Raw genomic sequence first — 21032 nt, 5'->3', positions numbered from 1 at the left:
ATCTCTTATACAAACTGCCCCTGCATAGGTAGGGTAGGGAGCGGGGCATAGGTCGGGTCACTCATGCTCCCCGGAATCGTGGGACATGTTCCTCTTCCTCCTTTCATGCACGCGACGCACAAAAATGAGGTTGTAAATCTCCAACGCGATTTGTCATTTTTAAGTACGTACACCCTTTAGAATTGCATTGGATCTTGAATTTTAGCGTGGAATATAGCGCATTCCACCTACGTACAATGTAATTGAGATCCAATTATTTTGCGTTGTTGCAGATCGCTTACATACTTGTCGACTGGTAGGTATCAACACAGCGAGGTCTTTTATGAAGTATGCTATGCACTTTGCAACTGCTTAAAGTATATCAACAGAAACGAACATCCAACTTCCAATTGCACGTGCTGGTCTACAAAGTTTGCGCCAGTGAGTTTAGTTTAGAGGTTTGAGAGTTGCTTCCAAACTGAAAGGCTTGAACTACAGTTCAATGGCGTCTCGCACATATTCCTCTGACAAGGACTGGCAAGTCCTTAGTTGTGCGTTGTGCGGGCGTACCTATAGAAGGTTAGGGATGCCCATGTTGGGTTTCTAGGTATTTGCATTGTGAGATTCATTATGTATAGACCCGTAGCTAAGTTCTATTAAAAAAGAAGCTATATTGAAGGTATAATGAATACTTCACTTAGGTAAGTTAAATTGCTAGAATAATTAGCTATATGTGTCTGTTTTGATACCTAGGCCTTAGTTTATAAAGTGTCTGTTGGTAATGTAGATAGCAAAGATAGATTGCCAACCTAAATGCTTATTTCTATTCTTAATTGTAAAATGTGGCTGATTACATGCATGTAGGTTGATGTTTAAAACCTTAATGTGAGGCATGTAAATAAGGTAGGTACGGGACCATCTATTTTCAGATATTGAACCTGGACGCCAACGTCATATAGCGTAGATCGGAATTCCTTAGCAATGACGCCGTTAGGTACATGGGTCTGGAAATAAATAGAGATTTGGAAGAGAATTCAATGCCCCGCACACCCCGCGTCCAGCCGTTTTACATAGGTACCTAAGGTACATAAGGTTTGTATGTAGTACAGAATACAAAAGACAGAAGTTTATTTTTTATAAAGTTCATAATATCTTTGACATAAAAGATGCTTAAAGTTAATGTAATACATAAGAAATTAATGGAGCAAGAGCCCTGTAGACTCAAGTCGGATAGTGGTGTCAGGCACCAACGGCTACTGTGACTTGTAAGCTTTCAGTAGACTTTTAGTAGTCCCGTAACGCACAGCGCCGCACAAAATTTTAGGCAAAGCTAGAAATACCTCGCTTTTTTATTTTATGCCCAATCTCCACCAGATTCCCATCAAGTCAACTTTTCCACTCCTCACCTATCCTTTCTTTCGCTCATATCTTCTTCCTCAATAACCTCTATTACAATCGCCAACCCACGCTTTCTTTTTTCCTCCGAATTTCTTAGATCTTCTTAGAAGTAGATCAACGTTAACCCATTCACGATGCCTCCTAAGAAGCAGTGGGGTAAGTTGATATCTCCTTATATTATATTTACACGGAAAAAGGGCTCCCCCTCGAAGTTGCCACATCGGCAAGTTGTATCACCACATGGCATCTGCGATGAGGCGCATTATAATCTTCTGGATCTATGGAGAAGCGACGTCTGATAGGACATGGTGGACCTTTACCGCGTCTATTCTTCCCCGTCCATTGGACTGCCTCGACATCTATTGATGCGACACATGCGCACCTGCAACCGCCATTCTAAACCAACCCGGCTGATCTTGGCTGATCACTCTTTTGCATATAGATGACGAGGACGATGAGTCCAGTACTCCTCCAACCTCCCCCCTTGTCGGCGGTGTCCGTCGCAGCAAGTTCGATGATGAAGAGGGCGACGATAGTGATGTAAGTCGGGATTACTAATCTACTGGCTTGGTTGATCCTATCATACTAATCTACCACTTCCAGGTCCTTGAATCGTGGGATGCTGCTGAAGATTCAGAGGCCGAGCGCGAGAAGGCCAAGAAGGCAGCTGAGGCCAAGGCCAAGGCTGATGCCGAAGCTGCCGCTAACAAGAAGTCTAAGGCCCAACGTATCGCCGAGCACAAGGCTGAGCGTGCCCGCCGCCTAGCTGAAGGCTCCGATGTATCCGAAGATGAGGACGAAGCCGAGCGACGCGAACGAATACGCCGCACCGAGAAGGAATCCGATCTGAAGCACGCCGAGGATCTTTTTGGCGATGCTGGTATCAGTCTTAGCAACGGGCGCAAGGCTACTACTGTTGGCTCTGCCGTACCTGTTGATCCTCAAGACCCTACCAAGACCGTCGATCTCAGTACTCTACCTCTTTTCAACCCCCAGACTAAGACACAATTCGAGACCCTGCGCAATACGTTAGTCCCGATCTTAGCCGGGAATCACAAGAAGGCACATTACGGCTTGTTCCTCCAGGAATTTGCTAAGCAACTTGCCAAGGACCTGCCTAGCGACCAGATCAAGAAGGTTGCCAGCACCCTCACTACTCTTAGCAATGAGAAGATGAAGGAAGAGAAGGCAGCTGAGAAGGGCGGCAAGAAGACAAAGGCACAGAAGACCAAGACCACACTGGTGACCGGCAGGGCCAACACTACAGATGTCGGTACCTACGAAGAGGACTTCGGAGAGTGAGTTGTCATGATGCTTCATACGTATTCCTTGTAACTAACGGTCTACCTAGTGACGACTTTATGTGAAGAACGCGAAGGAGATCCAAATATCGTGGCCTTTGTCACGGTACCTTTACATACCTTCGCATGGGCTGCCCCCTTCCACAGGCCTGCCGTGGTGGACATTTGGAGCTATATCCCCTGCATGCAACAATGGGCATTTTGAATTTCTAATATAGGTTGCCGAATACCAGTTGCCCTCTCCCCCTACTTTACCCTCCACTTCCCCCTTACCCCTCGAGCGCCCCGAGCCGAGGTTTAATTCGAGATAAGCCGCCATGGTGATGATTGGTGACGATGTATGAACTAGCCTATGGAAACTGGTGGACATGCGACGATCAATCCGCAGCCACGTTGGGCCTGGCCAGGTTGAGGTTATACTGACTTGGCTATGGGGGACTCTAACCTGCATTTGCGTTGTGCCAATGGACCGAGTCGAGCCGAGTTATGCTGTGGGCTCTGGTGACGAGGCTGGTGGTTTGGTTGGTTGATCGGTTGGCCGGCTGGCTTAGAGTGTTGTGTGGCCTCGAGACGAGAATGCAGATAAATGAGGCTTACGTACCAATGGTTAATTCAAATTTGCGGAAATTTGCACCAACGCGATACCTTCTTCATAACTCATACGTGAATATCCTGCTTCCGTATAAGCTCATTCCTTTAAATTAATAGCAAAGTCCTTTACACGTATATAGATGCTGCTTTTTATATTTACTTCTACTACTTAAGTGGGGTATTTCCGACTCTCAAGGACGATCCAAACAAGAATGGGATCCGCGGATAAAGCCGTAACTACTCCAGACGCCAGACGCCATGATAACTCCATACCTGCGTAGGTAGATAAATGATATGCCCTAACCCTCCGAATATAAGTCATACGCGAACCCCCATTTTCCCCTATCTTCCCATACATACATATTCCCGTTTGTCACATAATCCATTTCATAGCCGTTTTATGTACATAGGGGTAAAGGAGAGAGAGAAGAGGAGCTATCCCGGCGTCTTATTTATATGACGTTTCCGGCCATGCCCATGAAGAGGGCGTGAACGGCGAGACTTAGGGTCCAGAAGCCGACCTTCTTGAGGCGGCGGACGCGGCTCTGCTGGTCCTCGACGTCGCGGGCGAAGGCGGTATACATCTCGGCGGAGGCATCATCCATGAGCCCGCAGTCGTAGATAGTCCAGGCACCATCGAAGTCGGAGACACGCTTGACAATACGGCAGTTGATGGGGATGTACGTGCGCTTCGCGTTGATGTATGCCACGATGGGCCGCACTAGCGCTTGGTTTACGTACGATAGGTTGGACGTGAAGACGGGGACGGTGGCCTTCACGTCGTTTAAGTGGATACGTAGATCTATGACAACGTATCGCGGGGGTTCTTCGTCGGAAGCCGACGAGGTTAATGGGGTAGATTGCGTTTGGGTTGGGCTACTGTTAGGTGGGGGGCTAATAGGTGTGGTAGTACCATTAACCTCGTTTGCTTCCTCGTTAGAATGTAAGTGACTCGGGGCGTTAAAAATAACCTCTTCCTGTCGACGGGGCTTGTCAAGATCAAGAATGCGAATGTAGCGGTTTGACGTAACTGCTTCCTCGAGGCGGTCGTAAAATTCAGACATCACTTTTGTGATGCCGTCGTCGTCATCGGCTGGGAATCTTATGTCGGCAACAATATCAACATTGCCTTCGTAAATCCATCCAAAAGGACCTTCGACTCCCCGGTTGAGATGATCAATCTTCAGTCCGTCTATCCGGATGCGGCTATACTTTTTCCAGACATCTGGCTCCCCTAATGGATCGGATGACATGTGCTCGCGGCCAGCAGGAACGCCGTGGATCTGGCGAGGATGTATCGTAAAGAGCGAGCCATCATATGATCCAGACATATGGGTGGCGGCTAAAAAGTCGTAAAACAAGAACTGTTTCCTCAACTGAGGAAGTTCGCAGGAGTAGATACTCACAGGGAAAGGTCGAAACCCGCCCGGTTGGTGAATAGTGAGGAGTAAGTCCTCTAGTTTGAATGAGTCGATTTCAAAATCGCCAGGATTGTGCTCATGGCGGTATGATAAGGGATCAGCAGGCTCGTCGGACCACCTCACTGAGGTCCTATCCACAACTCCTCGAACACCTTTGATCTCAACATCTTTAAGTAGACCCCTACCATTCCACCACTTGACGAACGAGAGCGTGACATTAACGGCGTTTAACGTAAGGTCAAATTGCGTATAGTTGCCATCATCCACCTCAACGGGAGCGGGGGCCTCCTTATCGGTTCCTCTTTCAGCAGCGGCAACTGCAGCAGCATTGGATGATGATCCCTTGCTAACAGATGACTTGACTTGGCCTGGCCTTCGGGAGACGAATACATTCCTGAAGGAGATGACACCGTCCTTCCACCTAGGAACGATGGCAGACTCGAAAACCACAGTTACACCAGCAGACTCGGTCAAATAATCGCCAACCCATTTTGCCAAAGTTTCTAGAATGCATTAGTTGGGTCGCAGCATCTCTGAGAGGATCATGTTCTTACCTTGCGCAAAAACAGTGTTAATAAAGAGTATACCCAGCGAGAAGAAAGTTGTTGTGCCGACTAGAATCCAGACTAGATGACCAAACAGAAACCAGGACACAAATGCACCCCATTCATCTATATTCCACGGTCTCATGCTTCTGATAGAGAACCACTTAAAACGAACCTTCAACCGTTCCCAAAAGCCATTGGCGGCAGCTAAAAACTCCTCTTTCGTGGGTCGATGTGGTAGGTGCGGCATTGTAGGTAGATGAAAATATTTGGACACAGGCGCAGACGTAGACTCCGCTTCGGGTAGACCTGCGTCGGGCTTTGTGTTAGGCTTCGCACTCAAAGCGGATTGCGACGAAGGTCCATTCTTCTGCTGAGAGACCGCCGAGCTTCCACTGTCGGTGTTAGACTTGGATGTTTTCGTTCTTCGATGGACCCTTACCACTCTTCTCCGAGTAGTGGTATGTATGTCTCTAACCCATGCCTGTCTTGCCAACCTGCCAATGTTCACCGTTTGACCCGCGCTCCCGAGGATAACAGAGTCCGCAGCTACCGAACATTTTACAGTAACGGCAGAAGTTGTCGAACACGGTGATGCGAGTCCGATCAAGAGCAGCCCACTAGAGGTAAAGCTGCGACGAACATTATTGCCGCAATACTTTGGAACCCGCGGAAAAGACCACGGAGGCTTCGACAACCGCGGAGTCGCTATGGAGGAAAACGAGGTACTTTGATGCGGTCCAAGACGGTTGATTGGGTTTTGCCTCGGCGACACTTTTGAACTGAATGTGTCGACTAATTCGTAAAGTGATCGCCAGGCCTGACGCCCTTGGCCTAGGATTGAAGACCTAGCTGCTGATGACATTGTGGAGGTTCATGATGAGGGCATCATTTTAAGACTTCGAACCGAAACAAGAGATCAACCATAAGTGACGAAAGCAGCAACAAAACAGAACTGTGATCTATGAGTCTAACGTATATAAAAAAAAAGACAATCCAGCCCAAGGTCACCCTTCTGCTTTTTTTCTTAACGACCAACAGCTCGAGGAGTAAGACGCAAGGCACGAAGGCATAGGGTATGAAAAGGCATGAATTCCAATCCAAGAATTTGCTTGGCTTCAAGTTTGAAAAAAAAGTCGTCATTAGTACATCAGTACACTATAACCGGACATAACGGGCTAACGGTTATAACTGATAACGTTACCTGCGATTGAATCGTATGCTAAGATAGCCGTAGCCGTTCATTCCATCCCGAAAACGCCACTGCCATATTCCTTTGCTCCACTAACCCATCTAAGTTTAGGAGGTACCTAAGGTATATCGGCTAGCCGTCAAGGTACCTTGATACCTAATGCAAGGTATGCGATAAGGTTGGTCTTATCGATAAAGAAAATAGCCCACCAAATATGGACCATGGTTTTTTTCCAGTGCAACACCAGAAAACCATCGCTAAAGTCCCAAAAGAGAACCGAAATACAAACCTCGCAATCGGAGCCATAAGCAACCTACGAACCTCAATCCCGCGCCCAACTACAAGCCATCCACGAAGCGCCTCAACAAAATTCGTCACTATGCCTGCCCCGACAGCCCTGCTCAAGCAGGTAGACGATACCCCCCCATCCAACCTCCCTCTTCCCGAGCCGGACCAAGATGAGGACTTCACATTAGAAGGCATGAACGAGCTGCCCGAAGACGCCAACGCAATCCTCCAACCAGTACGGAGAACGGGAGAAGATGGTATGGAGATCGACGAGGAGGACAAGCCGCACTTTGCGCCTGTACAAAACACAGTATGTTTCGTCCCCGTCTCCGCCTTCGCCTTCAACAGACATGCCATTCATCTAACAGCACCGCCCAGGACCCCGCAACACACATCCAAACGCGCAAAGTCGGCATCCCGCCGCACCGGTTCACGCCTCTCAAGAGCGCCTGGCCCAAGATCTACCCGCCGCTCGTCGAACACCTCAAGCTGCAGGTGCGCATGAACGTTAAGCACAAGCGAGTCGAGCTGCGCACTTCGCGCCACACGACAGACGCAGGTGCGCTACAGAAAGGCGAGGACTTTGTGCGCGCCTTTGCGCTGGGCTTCGACGTCGACGATGCTATTGCCCTTCTCCGTCTCGACGACCTCTACATCGAGACCTTCGAGGTCAAGGACGTCAAGACCCTTAATGGCGACCATCTGGCTCGCGCTATCGGGCGTATCGCGGGTAAGGATGGCAAGACTAAGTTCGCTATTGAGAATGCGTCCCGCACGAGAGTCGTGCTGGCTGATTCCAAGATCCACATTCTAGGAGGTAAGTTTGAAATCAGGGAGCCTTGAGCTGCTACTCTACACCCTACGATTTTAAGTAGCTGGTTGAACCTCGCTAACGCATTGGAATGTAGGATTTAAGAATATCCACATAGCCCGTGAATCTATAGTGAGTCTAATATTGGGTAAGCCTCCCGGCAAGGTTTACAACAATCTACGCACCGTATCTGCGAGGATGAAGGAGAGGTTCTAATTTCGGGTCGATTTTGCATCTCATGGGACGGCGTTCTGGTCTGGAATCAAAGCAGGTTTTATTTGTACTTCGTAGATGATGAGACATAAAAGAAAAGTGTCTCTTAGTAGAGCCACTAAGCCTCTAAGAATATCGTGGGTATCATGAGCTGTATGTTATATTTCGTGATAGGCGTCTGTTAATCATCAGACATGCCTCCCCTACCTTCGTCATATTACAAATACTAAGACTTGATACCTCGTTTGCAAGGATAATAACTGTCTCTTGACCCCCTTGTCGTCTCACTTGATATGGGCTTCGAGGGAATCCATATCTTGGATATCCGCCTCTCCTACTGTAGTGTCCGAATCCAAGACTTCACCATCCCAATGAAGCTCGATAGTCTTGTTCTCCGGGATGTTCGCGAGTCGTCGATACAGCTTGATTAGCTGAGCAGCTGTGGTGCTGGAGCGTACTGTCGCTTTCGTGGGCGGTTGATCTTTTGCCTTGAAGAACACGCGAATCTTCTGGTCTCCCTGGGAAGTTTGCGATTGCTCTGGTTCTTGTTTTTCTTCGGGCTCCTCATCTATCAACTCCCCTAGGTCACGCAGTCGCTGTTTCTCCTTTTCCTCCAAGTATTCATCATAGAGCTCTTGCGTCCACGCTTCGAAGAACACCTTGTCTCGCCCGTGATATCCTTCTTGGTCCTCCTTCCAGCTCGGATACAGCGTACCATCGCGCTCCGGTTTAATGCCTAATGTTTGCAAGGTTGTGTGTGGATACACCTTGTTTCCCCTCCAGGTGAAGAACATGGTATCCAATACAGAACGTGGTATCAGGCTATGTTTAGCTACTTGTTGCTCGATCCATGTCTGGTAAACCACTGTCAACTTCTGCGATAATTTACGCCTAAACATTAATGTATGAACGCCGGCTAGGTTGGAATGAATAAGGATCTGCACGACTGGATCATATTCGTTCCCTATCGAACCGCCGCCTCCTTTTTCTCTTGCTTCCCGTTCTTCCTTAGCCTTTTGCGCCCGTTCCATCGCGATCCTAACATAGTACTCGGAAGGGTCCTCTTCTTCGTCTTCCTTTTGCCCTTTAGCCTCTTCGGCTTGAGGGTCGCTCTCATCGTCCAGTGTAACTACGTCCTGATCAGTTTCCTCATGGGGGCGTTGAAGAAGAGGACGCCTTGTAGGAGATGGCATGAAGGTAGGATCATCGTCGTCGTCGTCGTCTAAAGAGATCACGGGCGCACCAACGTTCACCGACTGGGAACGTGTACCATGTCTTCTCGATCCCTCGGACCCCTTCGTACTGGTCACATATGGACTCTCTCGCTTGGAATCGGGTGTAAAAGGCACAGGAGGAGGCTTTCGCTTCTTAGTGGGTTTGTAGCTGAATATATCATCATCATCATCACCGCTATCTTTACCTTCCTCTTCGTCAGGAAGCGAGATACGACGGCGTTTCTGAGGAGATCCCTGGTCGTAGGTGGGCTCTTTAGTTAATGTATCCTGTTCTGCTTTGCGCTCACGGATTAATCGTTCCTCTCGCTCTCGTTGCTCTTTAGCTGCCCTCTCAGCCTTCTCCTTTTCTACCTTTTCTTTAGCAAGTCTCTGCTGTTCTTCGAAGAATTCGCCAGAACGGCTGAAGAGAGAGATTCCATCATCATCTACCGCCTCGGTTGATTTGCGCCTAGCTGTGCGTTTGAAGGGAAGTTTCCGCTTAGCCGGAGAAGGCTGCTGTAGATCCGCCATTATGGATAGGGAAAGACAAAGGCTGCTCGTAGCCAAAATGAAGATTTTAGAAGATAGAATGGGCTACAAAAACAAATTAGGCTTGTGTCTATGACACTGAAGTATCTTCGAACGCATCCTAGAAAGTTGATAAGTAGGTAAAAAAGAGGATCAATGAGATTCACAGATAAAAATCGGAATTTGGGGTGGTACGACGCGAGATACGGTTTCCAGGGTGATTCTTTACGCGTGCACTGAATTGAGAGTGTCCCCACCTTCTATGTAGCTGTAGGTATTATGTACCTAATTTAGGTACGTACCTCTATACGCCTACCCCGCTTGAGCCTGCCCAGTCTGCCAGTTGGCCAGCCCTATCAAAGCGGAACCAGATTTTTGGCAAGCAGGCAAGCTAAAATCAAACATAGCACCTGCGGCACTGCGGTATACCTTAGGTAAGTACGCTAGGTAACCTCATGTACCTTACATAACCTCTGTTTAGGCGTCATCTTGCAAATACTAAATTCGCTTAGCATACGTCGTCCTGTTTAATCTCAAATTACTTCTCCCTACAGTCACTATGGAGAACGGTACGAACACCCAAGGTGAGGGTAAGGACCCGTCTGGGTTTCTATCAGACATCATCGGCAATCCAGTCACCGTCAAACTGAATTCTGGCGTTGTATACAAAGGTGAGTTGAGTATCTCAGATGATAATATTCCTAGCAACAATACTGATATGTCCGTTGCAGGCGAGCTGCAATCTGTTGACGGATACATGAACATTGCGCTGGAAAAGACTGAGGAGTATGTGAACGGCGTAAAGCGAAGGACATACGGAGATGCTTTTGTCAGAGGCAATAATGGTAACTAAATCTGGCCCTGAACTAAAATCTTCACGTCCATATACTAATCACTGGCTCAAGTTATGTATATCTCAGCCGACTCATGATCTAAATATTTGGTTCCTTCTGGTCGGAATCATATCTAGAAAGGCTTCTCATGAGGTTAAACGGGGTCTTCAACAATGCATTAGGCACTACTTCACACTGAGAACGCTATGTGTTTTGAGCATCCAGTCCTAAGATGGGTTACGAAACTCTACGAGAAAAGGCCTGCATTTAAACTAGTCTTCGTCTAGTTTAGATAGCTATAAAGGGGCTTCTAGCAGCATAATAACTATGGGATATCTATTTAAATCCATGACCTAGAGCGATGCCCTTGTTTTCTACCTATTCGTGACATATCAATGGCTCCTATAGTCTATCGGTCCAAGTGAAGAATGTGACACCATGCACCGCAATTTCGCCTTTATCATTTCTCTCAACGTCATCACCTTGGATTGTCTCTTTGAAGAACTTGACCCAGGCTTCTCGTTTATCTCCTTTGAGCACGGCAATCTGGCTTAAGGTGTTTAGCCGTGAGGCAAGCGCTTCCTCGCTAAGCCAAACCGTCCATTTGATGGAATCCTCCCCAAGCGGAAGACTAAATCTAGGTAACTGATCTGTGAAGGTATCTTTAATAACTTGAAGTGGGTTGCCGGGTAGTTGCTGATCAAATACTTCTTTCCATTTCTTGACACAGAACATTAGTTATGTTCAGGGGTCATTGCTAGATAGGGGCTACCAACCTGATGCCTAAATCGAGGAAGTCCATCGTCTAGTGACCAGATGAAATCATTTATCCTCTGTTCCCATTTCGTAGTCGCCTGCCAGTTCTTGGGCTTATTGTCTAGTCATTTGTTAGAATCTTCTACTTAACATTCTTATAGATTTTACAATTTTGAGAACGAGCTTACAGTCCTCAATGTTCCATATGGCACCGAACACGGCACCTGGTTTCAACACACGTTGGATCTCCTTTAGAGCTTCTTGAGTAGCAAACCTTCACATACAACCCTCATGAGTAAATATTAACGAATGGTAAATCAACTAAATATCTCACCAGTGAAATGACTGTGGGGTGAATATTAGCTTCTAGCTAAAGTACACGCCGGTTAAATATAAAATATAGACGTACTTGAGCCGCGATGCAAGCTTCACCCCACTCGTCCTCGATCGGCATCTTATCAGCCTTGCCATCGATCACCTCTACACCTGCTAAATCCTTCTGGGCAAGCTTTTCCCTCATACCATGATGAGGCTCTATCGCTTTAACAGTGAACGACTCGGGTCGCCGAGCTAGGAGCTCTGTGAACTTGCCGGTACCAGAGGCTATCTCCACGATCTTGGAACCGAATTGTTGTGCAATGTTCAGCTTCGCGAGGAACGCATCGACGGCCTCTGGAGGGTAGGAAGGACGGTATGCATCATACGAGGCAGCATCTTTAAACCCTTCTTCTGCAGCGGTTGGAAGATTGCTGCTTTGGGAAGCCATGATTCTAAGCTTGTCGCAAAGTTTCCTGGAGATGTATATGAAAGAAAGTTGGAGTTGTTCTCAACTTGCTTGACGAAGGTACATAAGTGTGTCAATCCCCACAATTATATCCTTGGAATTCAACCATCCCAATGGCGTCAGTTTCGATAGTATGTACAACAGACGGAGCACTATACTACCTATGGTCCTATAGTCGGTCACCACGACTTGGTGCTACTGTACACTATTATCCGATGAAGCGTTACATTGAAGAATCCGGTAGCGTGGCATTATGTGCATTTATCTAATAAAAGTATATATACTCACATGTATAGATCCGATTAACCGGGAATAATAGTTGTAATGCATGTAACACTTAATCGTGAGCTGATAACATTAAATGCAGCTGCATTAAATGTGTTGTTGCCAAGTACGAAGGGCGACATACATGTATTACATAAGGCAAGCTGCCGTCCTGATTGCCTTGCCTTGACTGCACACCCGGATACCCTACCTGCCTACCCGAGCCATCGACCAGGATGTACCTGTAGCTAAATTCGGATAGCGGCAACTACCAATATGCTCTTTTTACTTCCAAGGTTCAATTCCACTAAAAAAAGGGAAAACTTCCCTGCAGCACAATGTAACAATTCTGTTCAATGCTGGCTCTGATCTTAAGGCGACGGGATCTAGATTTATTAATAAGAAGTCCGAGCTCAGGGGGTAGGTAGGTACCTGGGCAAAGTACCTATGCAAGGTACCTCGACACCTTTTTATTCGACGCCTTCACCTTGGCTTTAAACGCCGAGCACCCCTAAATACATACATACGCGGCCCCTTGGCTTATAGTTCAGTTCCATGGCATTCCTACACGTTGCAGTCATTCTGTCATCTTAATGCGGTAGCCATACGGTAGCAGAGTAGGTAGTTGTCGAGAATCCCATGATCTTCACTTCACGCCTTGTCTGCTTCATCTAGAACGGGGGTCGATGGAGACAGCTGTCGTTTCTTCAATAATGCCATAACTTCTAAATACTAGATCCCTTCAGTCCTTCCTTTGCTCCATTTCCTTTGTGTGTAGACAGTTCCCTGCCTACCAAGGCAATTGTCTTCTTCTAGATGCTCATTAAGTATCGCCGTTTTAGGCGTAACTACTTGCGCCCGCTCCTCTTCGTCCTGTTCTTCCTCTTCTCTATCGACGCTATATCCCTGGTACGCCACCGTCCCGATACCCACCGCGAGAACATACACGTCGATCGACAATCCGACTCTTCTCTCCCGAGAAACACCAGCGTCTTCATTGCATCGATACACCGCAACACCGAACCGATACTACGATCAGCATGGAACCAGGCGGTGTTAGATTTAGTCGACTTCTTCGGTCCAGAAAACGTTCACTTGTCGGCTATCGAATCGGGGTCCCAAGATGAAACGAAAGAGGCATTGATGGACTTGAAGGCAGCCCTTGATCAGAGATATGTCTCTAATACAATCAGTTTGGGGATGACGGTTTGGGAGCAGTTGGAAGAAATTGACACTCGACCGCCGCCGGACGCGCGGGAGCCCGGATGGATTTGGAATGCTGCAGAAAGTCAATTCGAACTGCGTAGGATACCTTACCTTGCCAAAGTTCGAAACCAAGCAATGGAACCACTCAAGCAGCTGCAGAGTGAAGGAAGAGAGTTTGACAAGGTTCTCTGGCTGAACGATGTTGTATTTGACGTATGCTTACACGATCTTGTGCAGAAGTATTCCCGTGGTAATTAGATGGCTAACGTTGGATGACCTAGACCGAAGATATCGTCACACTGTTCAACACTCGTGACAATAAGTACGCCGCTGCGTGTGCCATGGATTACAAGGTAGCACCCTTATACTATGACACATTTGCCCTACGAGACGACCTAGGCCTAAAAACCATGTCCCTTTATTGGCCTTGGTTTCAATCCCCTATTGCGAGGGCGGCGGCTGAGCGCAATGCGCCTATCCGTGTAACCTCATGCTGGAACGGAATTGTAGTGTTCGACGCGGGACCCTTTTACGCCAATCCACCTTTACGATTCCGCGGCATCGATGATAGTCTAGCAGATCTGCATCTCGAGGGTTCAGAATGCTGTTTGATTCATGCCGACAACTACCTCACAGCCAAGAAAGGCGTATGGCTTAACCCGAATGTTCGCGTTGCCTACGGCGTCAAGGCATATAACCAGGTTAAGACGAATCGGTTCCCCAATCCTTTTTGGACGATTGTAGGAGCGTGGGTTAATCGGCTGAATGGCTGGCACGTCGCCATCCAAACTCGATTGGAAAACCGAGTAGTGCAGACCAGATTAGAACAATGGAGGTCAGAAACCCCGAATGGAGGCCCACAGCGGTATGAACCAGGAGATGCGTGCCTCATCAACGAAATGCAGATAATGTGGTCAAACGGATGGATGCACTTGTAAAAGTATAGACTAAAAAGCGGTATACGGTATAGACAAATACATAGACATGATAGAAAAAATGTATCTGGATATTAGGCATTGGATTGAGTACCTAAGGTATATATATATATATATATATATATATTCTTCTGACAAGCTACCACAGCCTCATTTAGATTTATAATTTGGTACATTACGTAAAGCTTCATTGTTGAAGATCCTACACCGTCTTCCACGTAGCATGCCAAGATAGATCTGCGAACCCATATCCTCCGACATAATTGTCGATCGCCTTGTTGTCGATCGCCTTGGGGCTGTCCAGCTCGTTCCACCACAATACTAATGGGTGACAATTAGTTTAAGCGGATAAGGATAAGGCGGCCTATGGCAGCAAGGGGGGCTAGGGGGACTAGGGCTGAATCTTGTCGAGGGTTATACACGATTGCTGCAGTCGATCCCCCGTCAAGCCGAAGGATTATCCGTCTTCTTCCGTGCTGCTCGCATCATCAATGCGAACCTGGCTGTTTGCCCATGCTAAATGCGCACAGCCGTATACCTATATGTTAATATAACATCCAAGAATTTAACACAAACGCCTCGGGTGATATCGTATAGTAGCGAAGCCCATTTCCAGATCTCTCCCATGCGCTCCTATGATTCCGTTTTTAAACAACTCGCTATTTATTATGCCAAATGAAATTCCTTAGGCTATCCCAATGGTCCGCCTGCTGGTAGATATACGTCATGCTGCCACGAAGCGATGGTTGCAGGTCGTCGGGGTGATAACGGAATAGATGCATTACGCTAGCCCACGAGAGCGACGCGAACACGGGCCAGGCATAGCGCGTTATAGACTCGGAGACGCCCTGCCGCGATACCAGCGGTAACCCCGTGCCGCCCTCGGGCTTCACGGCGAGCCGCGCAAGCGCTAGCACGACGCGCGCGAACACATAAACCACAATCTGCTGGTTGACGCTGGGGATCTTGCCGCTTCGCCGAGATCGCCCGCCGAATACTACGTACCCGCCTAGTAGACCCGCCATAAACGAGTCGTACCGCCCTGCCTTCCCGGGTGTCGGCCCGTACTGCTTTAGTAGGAAGCACACCAGCTTATAGATAAAGGCGAAGCGCGCTAGGTTCTGCGCATGTGTGCGCGTGGCGCGGATTACCAGCGAAACCTTCTCCCGAAGAGTGCCGGACCGGAATAGAAATACCATCACCAGCGCGTGCGGGAAGCGCACCTTGGCCCCGTACACGGCGCCGTTGCGAGCCCCTTTTATGACGGCGAGGATGTCGTGGTATGCCGGGTTGAGAACCACGTTCTCGACTGCGGCCTTAAGGCCCTCGAGCGTTGACGCTGATGACGGTTCCATCTTGGCGCTGCGATTAGGAGAAGAGGGGGGAAGACAGGTAAGCTCGGTCGGTTTCGCGTCGCCGCGATGCAAAGAGGAGGGGCGACGGCGACTTTCGAGAGGTTAGGACGTATTCGGAGATGTTATCGGGTCATTGGTTTGTATGTATACGGTGGCTGAACTATCGGAGAAAGGCAGATACCTAGTTACGATGTTTGTTAGAAATAAAAGGAACATCTTTTTGGGGATGATTGGAGATGACGATGGCTGAATCGGTTTGGCCTCGGCAAGTTGCACATGTTGCTCGGCTTAAACAAAGGGTGTCGGGACCTGCAAGAGTGCGCTAGTAGCGCATATCGATACGCACCTGAGGTTACGTGAACGCTACCTATGACGCAGCGCAGCCAATCCTTGCTCGCGAATTGAGGCATACTATTGATCTAACGCAGTTGTTTTGCATGTGAAAGTTATAAGCTTGTAACTCAGTAACTGTGACTGTGCGCGGCTTGTACAGTTATGCAGCAAATACCTATTAGACAACTAATTACTAGTTAAGGGAAGGCTTATTTTATAATTGTTATGAAGCATAATTCTTTAGACATTTCCAAGGATGTGAGTAAGCTCTAATAATCACCTTTAAATTATAAAAATCATGATTGGCTCAAACGATCAGGGACCTTCTGTCATGAGATGGAGCAAGAAGCAAGGAAACAACTTCGTTGTTCTATAAGGAACTCTGAGCCTACGGTTATATCTACTAAAAGTCTGGATGTCTCATCTAGAATCCCCACACCTTCCTCATATATTATATCCCAGTCCTCAGCTGAGTCTTAATTAACCAGGTGAGTGATTCGTAGCTTTCTCTCATTTTGAGATGTTAAATGCCAACCAGGGTTTACTTACTCTTTCATGAGATGGAAGGGAGGCACAAGATATATTTTAAATATCATTGGCTGGGTCGTTTATATCATCATTGCACAGGTGTAAAAGGTTTTGAGTCTTCATTTGTTGTTATAGATAAATGGAATGGATAGGTTAGGTACTTACCTTAAGTACCCATTCCTCTCTCACCTCTCACCGTGGTGAGATAAGACTGCAAATTCTCGATAAGCTGATAGTAACGAGAACGTATTATACTCATAAGCAAATCCACAAGCAATTCCGTATTTAAATCAAGCTTCTCATAGTTAAATATGTTGACCGATGTGCATCTGTACCGTGTGGGACGACTGGAGTACTAGAGTGGGATCGTTAAATATTTCGCCTGCAAAAAACACCAGAGTATGTTGATCTATACTAGTAATAGTGTATCTAGGACTATATAGCTGCTGACGAATACTCAGGATAATAATAGACACGTAGGTAAGCTTTTTAAAATTAGTAGACTTACCATAAGTAGAATGACTGTCCTATAAGATCAAGTTGCGATTTAGTTCCTGGCAATGCCAAGTCCTGCTAACCATTAAAGACTTAGGTGACGTGAGATAATGCCTAGGACGTTTGCCCTTGTCCACTTCGATAGTGAACAACGTGGAATGAGGAGGAGAGAGACTCCCAAAAAACAACCACACAGCGAAGTTGATCTTGAGGCTTACAGAGTGAGAGTAAATGTTCTCCTTACTTACATGCTGGGCCTTCGGGCTAATAATCTAATTCTAATATCTAAGCATGACACCGTGTTTGGTACCTAGAGATTCGCGGGATGAGCCTCATTCGAGAATACTATCTAAACTAATGCTGCGGTTTAATGGGTCTTAGGCATTCATCTTTCAGCCCAGAGGCATCGAGTGCTTTTGCAGTGCCTCCCAGCAGACCTATTCTCGTAAGATATGATCCAGTGGCATCGCGACTTGGTGGCCGGTTTAGGTAATGCTCGTACCTTTGCCAAACCTCTATAGGTGAGCCTTAGGTTGCACCGCTCTGTGTTTCGCTACTGCAGCAGTAGTATAGTCTTTCTTTTCAGCTTGCAGATCAGTATCTCAGTTCCCTTGGTTATATTGCAATGACTGGCTTTCCTCCAGGGCTGCTTCAAGGTCTGTTAGGCCCCTTTGATGGCGTCATCTTGTTTATATGGCACTCCGCCGGAGACTAAGTCAGCGAGTTCCACGAGTCAGGTCAGGTCAGATAATCGTATATACCTGGCTCGATACGAGTCAGGTCAGATATACTATTAGATTTGAGGCTTACCTAGCCGTATCGTCGACTTGGCCTGTACCTATGCCCTTATAAAGCCACACTTAGCCACATCAGCCACCTAATACCGTATATTTCTCCCAAAACCCTTACCAATAACCAATAATATTGCCCTGAAAGTATTCCTATAAAATACCAAATAAAAAAAAATTGGCGCTCGACTCGGATAGATATCCCTAAAAAAGGATCTATCCAGACTAAGTCAGGTCCAGGCTAAGTTAGGCCAGGCCTAAGTCAGGTCAAGTTATTATCTGACTCGTGGCACTCACTGCCCGGATACCTCTTAGGGACCTAAACAAGGGCCAAAAAGTTGACCCATAAAGCTAAGCCTCGCTGCCAGCCAATTTTTTCAGATCTGATTCGGAAAGTACCTAGCTTAAGTGGCTCATCTTCGTGGTTGATCTTAAATATAGACCAGATTCTTTAAAGCATACATAGGCAAATTTACTGGAGAAAGTATTAAACAGCGCCTTTTGATACGTCAACACTATAGAACTGGATAAGCGCTAATTTTTGACCCCTGTTTGGGTCCTTAAGAGATGGAGTCCGAATTATTAAGATATATACCTAGGTAGGTATACTAGAGTCTCGGTATACTACTGATTCACGGTTACACGGTCATGTTAAATCTCTACCTCATCGCTTGATCTCTTTTCAACGCACAATTTCCTTGTGTTTTTGACTTGGCTTTTTTCTTTTCTTTTTCCTTTTCTTTTTTTCTTTTTTTCTTTTTCTCCTTCCTTACTTCAGTATGCTTTACACGAATTCCTCGGTCTGCCTTTCGCAGTCTTGCATTCAGGCATCGGCGGCCATATACTCCCATCTCGATTCCAACTTCCAGAGTATTGATCCTTGTACAAATTTCCCAAAGCGTATGTGTTGATTGGCCCTCTAACAGCTGGTATATATGAGAATTGTTGCTAACAGTAATGGATAGTTGTTTGTGGCGGCCTTCAGGAGCGTAATGTGATTCCAGCATGGGAACAGGTTTTGGGAGAGGTAACTACTCTGAAGGAGACAAACCAGATTTTTATGAAGAATGTCTTGGAGGCACCCTCTGATCCCTCTTGGGTATGTGTGCTCTTAGCGGTATCATTATGCTTTAGATAATTAATTGGTCATCTAGATTTCGCGTGGATCCATCGACGAGAAGAATTTCGAGAAGCTCATCACCGGCTACAATGCCTGCATGAACGAAACTGCAATTGCTGAAAGAGGTGTCCAACCACTGGTAACCTTCCTTGGAAACATCACCGAGAGTTTCCCGGTCATGCCGGAGGAGCACAAAAATGCCAGTCGTTTCGATACTGCCGATCACGAAGCATTCAGCAACACCTATCTCTACTTCGCCCAGCACTCTATATTCCCCTTCTTGACCATAGACGTCGATTCTGATCCCGAAGATGTAGTATGTATTCTCTTCTTGACTTTGAGAAAGTGTGCTAACCTGACAGGAAACTCATATCCCGATTATAGCGCCCACGGGTGCTCTTCTTCCAAGCGAGATTTACGAGAATCAAGAGACAAGCTCCTTATATCAGAAGGTGATCGCGGAAGTATTTGAGAATGTACTACCTACGAACGAGTTAAGGGCCAAAGCAGGCGAACTGGCCCGTGGTATAGTCCAGCTCGAGCGGCAGCTTGCTTCTAACACGCCAACATCAAATGGTGGTACAGTAAGTGTACCTAGACTTCATATAGAATATTGAGAAAATAGTAGAAGTTTTAAGGTGCTAACTAATATTAGGGCCCAATTCCAGCCACGACTTTGGATAATGCTACGCAGCTGGCCCCTGAGTTTGACTTCGTCTCGGTATTCAAGGAGATAAGCCCTTCTCCCATAGACAGAATATCTTACAACTTTCCGGAATACTCTACCTGGCTATCCCAAACTCTAGCGAATACCACCAAACCTGTCATCCAGGCTTATTTCATGTGGAAGGCGATCGTTAGGTATGAGCCAGCTATCGATGGACCTGAACTTGAACCTCTAAGACAATTCCCGAACATCATCTCTGGAGAGGTATGGACTATCTCGGCTTATGGCCATGTACTTCTATATCAAATTTCTAATTTTATGTATAGAAACCTTACATCCCTGAAAGATGGCGAACCTGCGTTACTGATGCCGACTCGAAGATGGCGTGGCTGATTAGCAAGCCATACGTGGAAGCCAAGTATACGGAGGCGATCAAGAAGACCCTTGAGGAGATGACGACAAGAATTCAGAACCGCCTCGCTAGCAATATCGACCGTATCGAATGGATGACGGATGAAGTAAAGGCTATAGCGAAGCACAAGGTCCAGGTCATCACTCCAAAGCTCGGCTATCCAACTCAGGTAAGTTGAAGAACTATATTACAGGTAATCTACTCCTAGGTATCTATGCTAACGACCGCCGCAGTCGCCCAACCTCGACGATGCGCAATCGCTGAATGATTACTACGCTGCTTTCGATGTCTCAGACTCTTATTTTGACAACACTGTCTCCTATTCGAAGTGGTTATCGAAGTCAACTGCGTCGCTCTTCGGGAAGAAGAGAGAAAAGGGCGCATGGCCAGCCGCAGCCGGTTCCGCTCTGACAATCAACGCTTTCTACTTACCACAAGAGAACTCCATCATCATCACCGCGGGAACGCTACAACAACAGCTCCTAGACCCGGAGCTTCCGGCGTACATGAACTACGGGGCTCTCGGCCTGGTTATCGGACACGAGTTTACGCACTCGCTTGATAGTAACGGGCGGATGTATGACGAGCGGGGCGCATTCCGCGACTGGTGGGACGAGAAGAGCGAAGCTGCATTCGACAAGCGTGCGGAGTGCCTTGTGAAGCAATACGGGTCCAGCAACGTGACGCTGAGCGACGGCACGCAGATCCCCGTTAACGGTACGCAGACGCTGGGCGAGAATATCGCCGACACTGGAGGGATCAACACGGCGTACGACGCGTGGCTTGATAAGCGGCGCGAGGACCCGGCATCCGACTTCGACTTGCCCGGGCTGTCGGAGCATTTCACGCGTGAGCAGCTCTTCTATGTGTCTGCTGCCCAGTTCTTCTGTGACAAATCGGAGGACGCCGGCAAGAAATTGTACCTCTCTGATGTGCACTCACCCCCTGATGTTCGGATCCAGAACATGATGGATAACTCAGATGGTTTTAGGAAGGCTTTCAACTGCCCCGTCAAGGAGCCTACGTGTGTGATTTACTAGATAAGGGGTTGTCTTTGATATTATAGTTGACTTCT

At 47.3% G+C, this 21032-nt stretch overlaps 9 protein-coding genes across 9 annotated transcripts; 5 read left to right on the top strand and 4 right to left on the bottom strand.

Moving 5' to 3' along the window:
- Positions 1-1511: 1511 nt before the first annotated feature.
- F4817DRAFT_317793 (translation initiation factor eIF3 subunit) lies at positions 1512-2744 on the top strand (the record flags this gene model as incomplete). The annotated part of the gene is made up of 4 exons (XM_049300845.1): positions 1512-1533; positions 1820-1917; positions 1981-2675; positions 2729-2744. The coding sequence occupies 4 exons, from the start codon at positions 1512-1514 to the stop codon at positions 2742-2744; spliced, it is 831 nt and encodes a 276-aa protein (XP_049157249.1).
- Positions 2745-3425: 681 nt separating this feature from the next.
- Positions 3426-6370, bottom strand: F4817DRAFT_175106 (mitochondrial distribution and morphology proteins-domain-containing protein). Its single transcript, XM_049298263.1, has 2 exons — positions 5245-6370; positions 3426-5193 (listed from the first exon to the last, which is right to left on the bottom strand). The coding sequence occupies exons 1-2, from the start codon at positions 6098-6100 to the stop codon at positions 3722-3724; spliced, it is 2328 nt and encodes a 775-aa protein (XP_049157248.1). The 5' UTR covers positions 6101-6370; the 3' UTR covers positions 3426-3721.
- Positions 6371-6806: 436 nt separating this feature from the next.
- F4817DRAFT_360029 (eukaryotic type KH-domain (KH-domain type I)) lies at positions 6807-7742 on the top strand (the record flags this gene model as incomplete). The annotated part of the gene is made up of 3 exons (XM_049306225.1): positions 6807-7025; positions 7094-7532; positions 7624-7742. The coding sequence occupies 3 exons, from the start codon at positions 6807-6809 to the stop codon at positions 7740-7742; spliced, it is 777 nt and encodes a 258-aa protein (XP_049157247.1).
- A 31-nt stretch (positions 7743-7773) lies between these two features.
- F4817DRAFT_175103 (uncharacterized protein) lies at positions 7774-9711 on the bottom strand. The gene has a single exon (XM_049298262.1). It carries the CDS (start codon positions 9482-9484, stop codon positions 8024-8026), a length of 1461 nt encoding a protein of 486 aa, XP_049157246.1. The 5' UTR covers positions 9485-9711; the 3' UTR covers positions 7774-8023.
- Positions 9712-10040: 329 nt separating this feature from the next.
- Positions 10041-10412, top strand: F4817DRAFT_360027 (U6 snRNA-associated Sm-like protein LSm6; the record flags this gene model as incomplete). The annotated part of the gene is made up of 3 exons (XM_049306224.1): positions 10041-10152; positions 10213-10326; positions 10387-10412. The coding sequence occupies 3 exons, from the start codon at positions 10041-10043 to the stop codon at positions 10410-10412; spliced, it is 252 nt and encodes an 83-aa protein (XP_049157245.1).
- A 113-nt stretch (positions 10413-10525) lies between these two features.
- On the bottom strand, positions 10526-12184 carry F4817DRAFT_175045 (S-adenosyl-L-methionine-dependent methyltransferase). Its single transcript, XM_049298260.1, has 5 exons — positions 11480-12184; positions 11405-11415; positions 11259-11344; positions 11091-11191; positions 10526-11034 (listed from the first exon to the last, which is right to left on the bottom strand). The coding sequence occupies exons 1-5, from the start codon at positions 11834-11836 to the stop codon at positions 10717-10719; spliced, it is 873 nt and encodes a 290-aa protein (XP_049157244.1). The 5' UTR covers positions 11837-12184; the 3' UTR covers positions 10526-10716.
- A 468-nt stretch (positions 12185-12652) lies between these two features.
- On the top strand, positions 12653-14444 carry F4817DRAFT_175022 (glycosyltransferase family 69 protein). The gene is made up of 2 exons (XM_049298259.1): positions 12653-13537; positions 13606-14444. The coding sequence occupies exons 1-2, from the start codon at positions 12935-12937 to the stop codon at positions 14260-14262; spliced, it is 1260 nt and encodes a 419-aa protein (XP_049157243.1). The 5' UTR covers positions 12653-12934; the 3' UTR covers positions 14263-14444.
- F4817DRAFT_343551 (peroxisomal membrane protein 4) lies at positions 14326-15871 on the bottom strand. The gene has a single exon (XM_049304044.1). It carries the CDS (start codon positions 15612-15614, stop codon positions 14919-14921), a length of 696 nt encoding a protein of 231 aa, XP_049157242.1. The 5' UTR covers positions 15615-15871; the 3' UTR covers positions 14326-14918.
- A 2624-nt stretch (positions 15872-18495) lies between these two features.
- F4817DRAFT_343548 (Metalloprotease) lies at positions 18496-21028 on the top strand. The gene is made up of 7 exons (XM_049304043.1): positions 18496-18658; positions 18724-18857; positions 18913-19194; positions 19241-19462; positions 19534-19809; positions 19872-20126; positions 20191-21028. The coding sequence occupies exons 1-7, from the start codon at positions 18538-18540 to the stop codon at positions 20995-20997; spliced, it is 2097 nt and encodes a 698-aa protein (XP_049157241.1). The 5' UTR covers positions 18496-18537; the 3' UTR covers positions 20998-21028.
- Positions 21029-21032: the final 4 nt, after the last annotated feature.

This window comes from Daldinia loculata (assembly GCF_022478755.1).
Source record: "Daldinia loculata strain CBS 113971 unplaced genomic scaffold F4817scaffold_39, whole genome shotgun sequence".
Classification (NCBI taxonomy): domain Eukaryota; kingdom Fungi; phylum Ascomycota; class Sordariomycetes; order Xylariales; family Hypoxylaceae; genus Daldinia; species Daldinia loculata.
The sequence above is the reverse complement of the archived record's forward strand: the minus strand, read 5'-3'. Positions and strand labels throughout refer to the sequence as shown.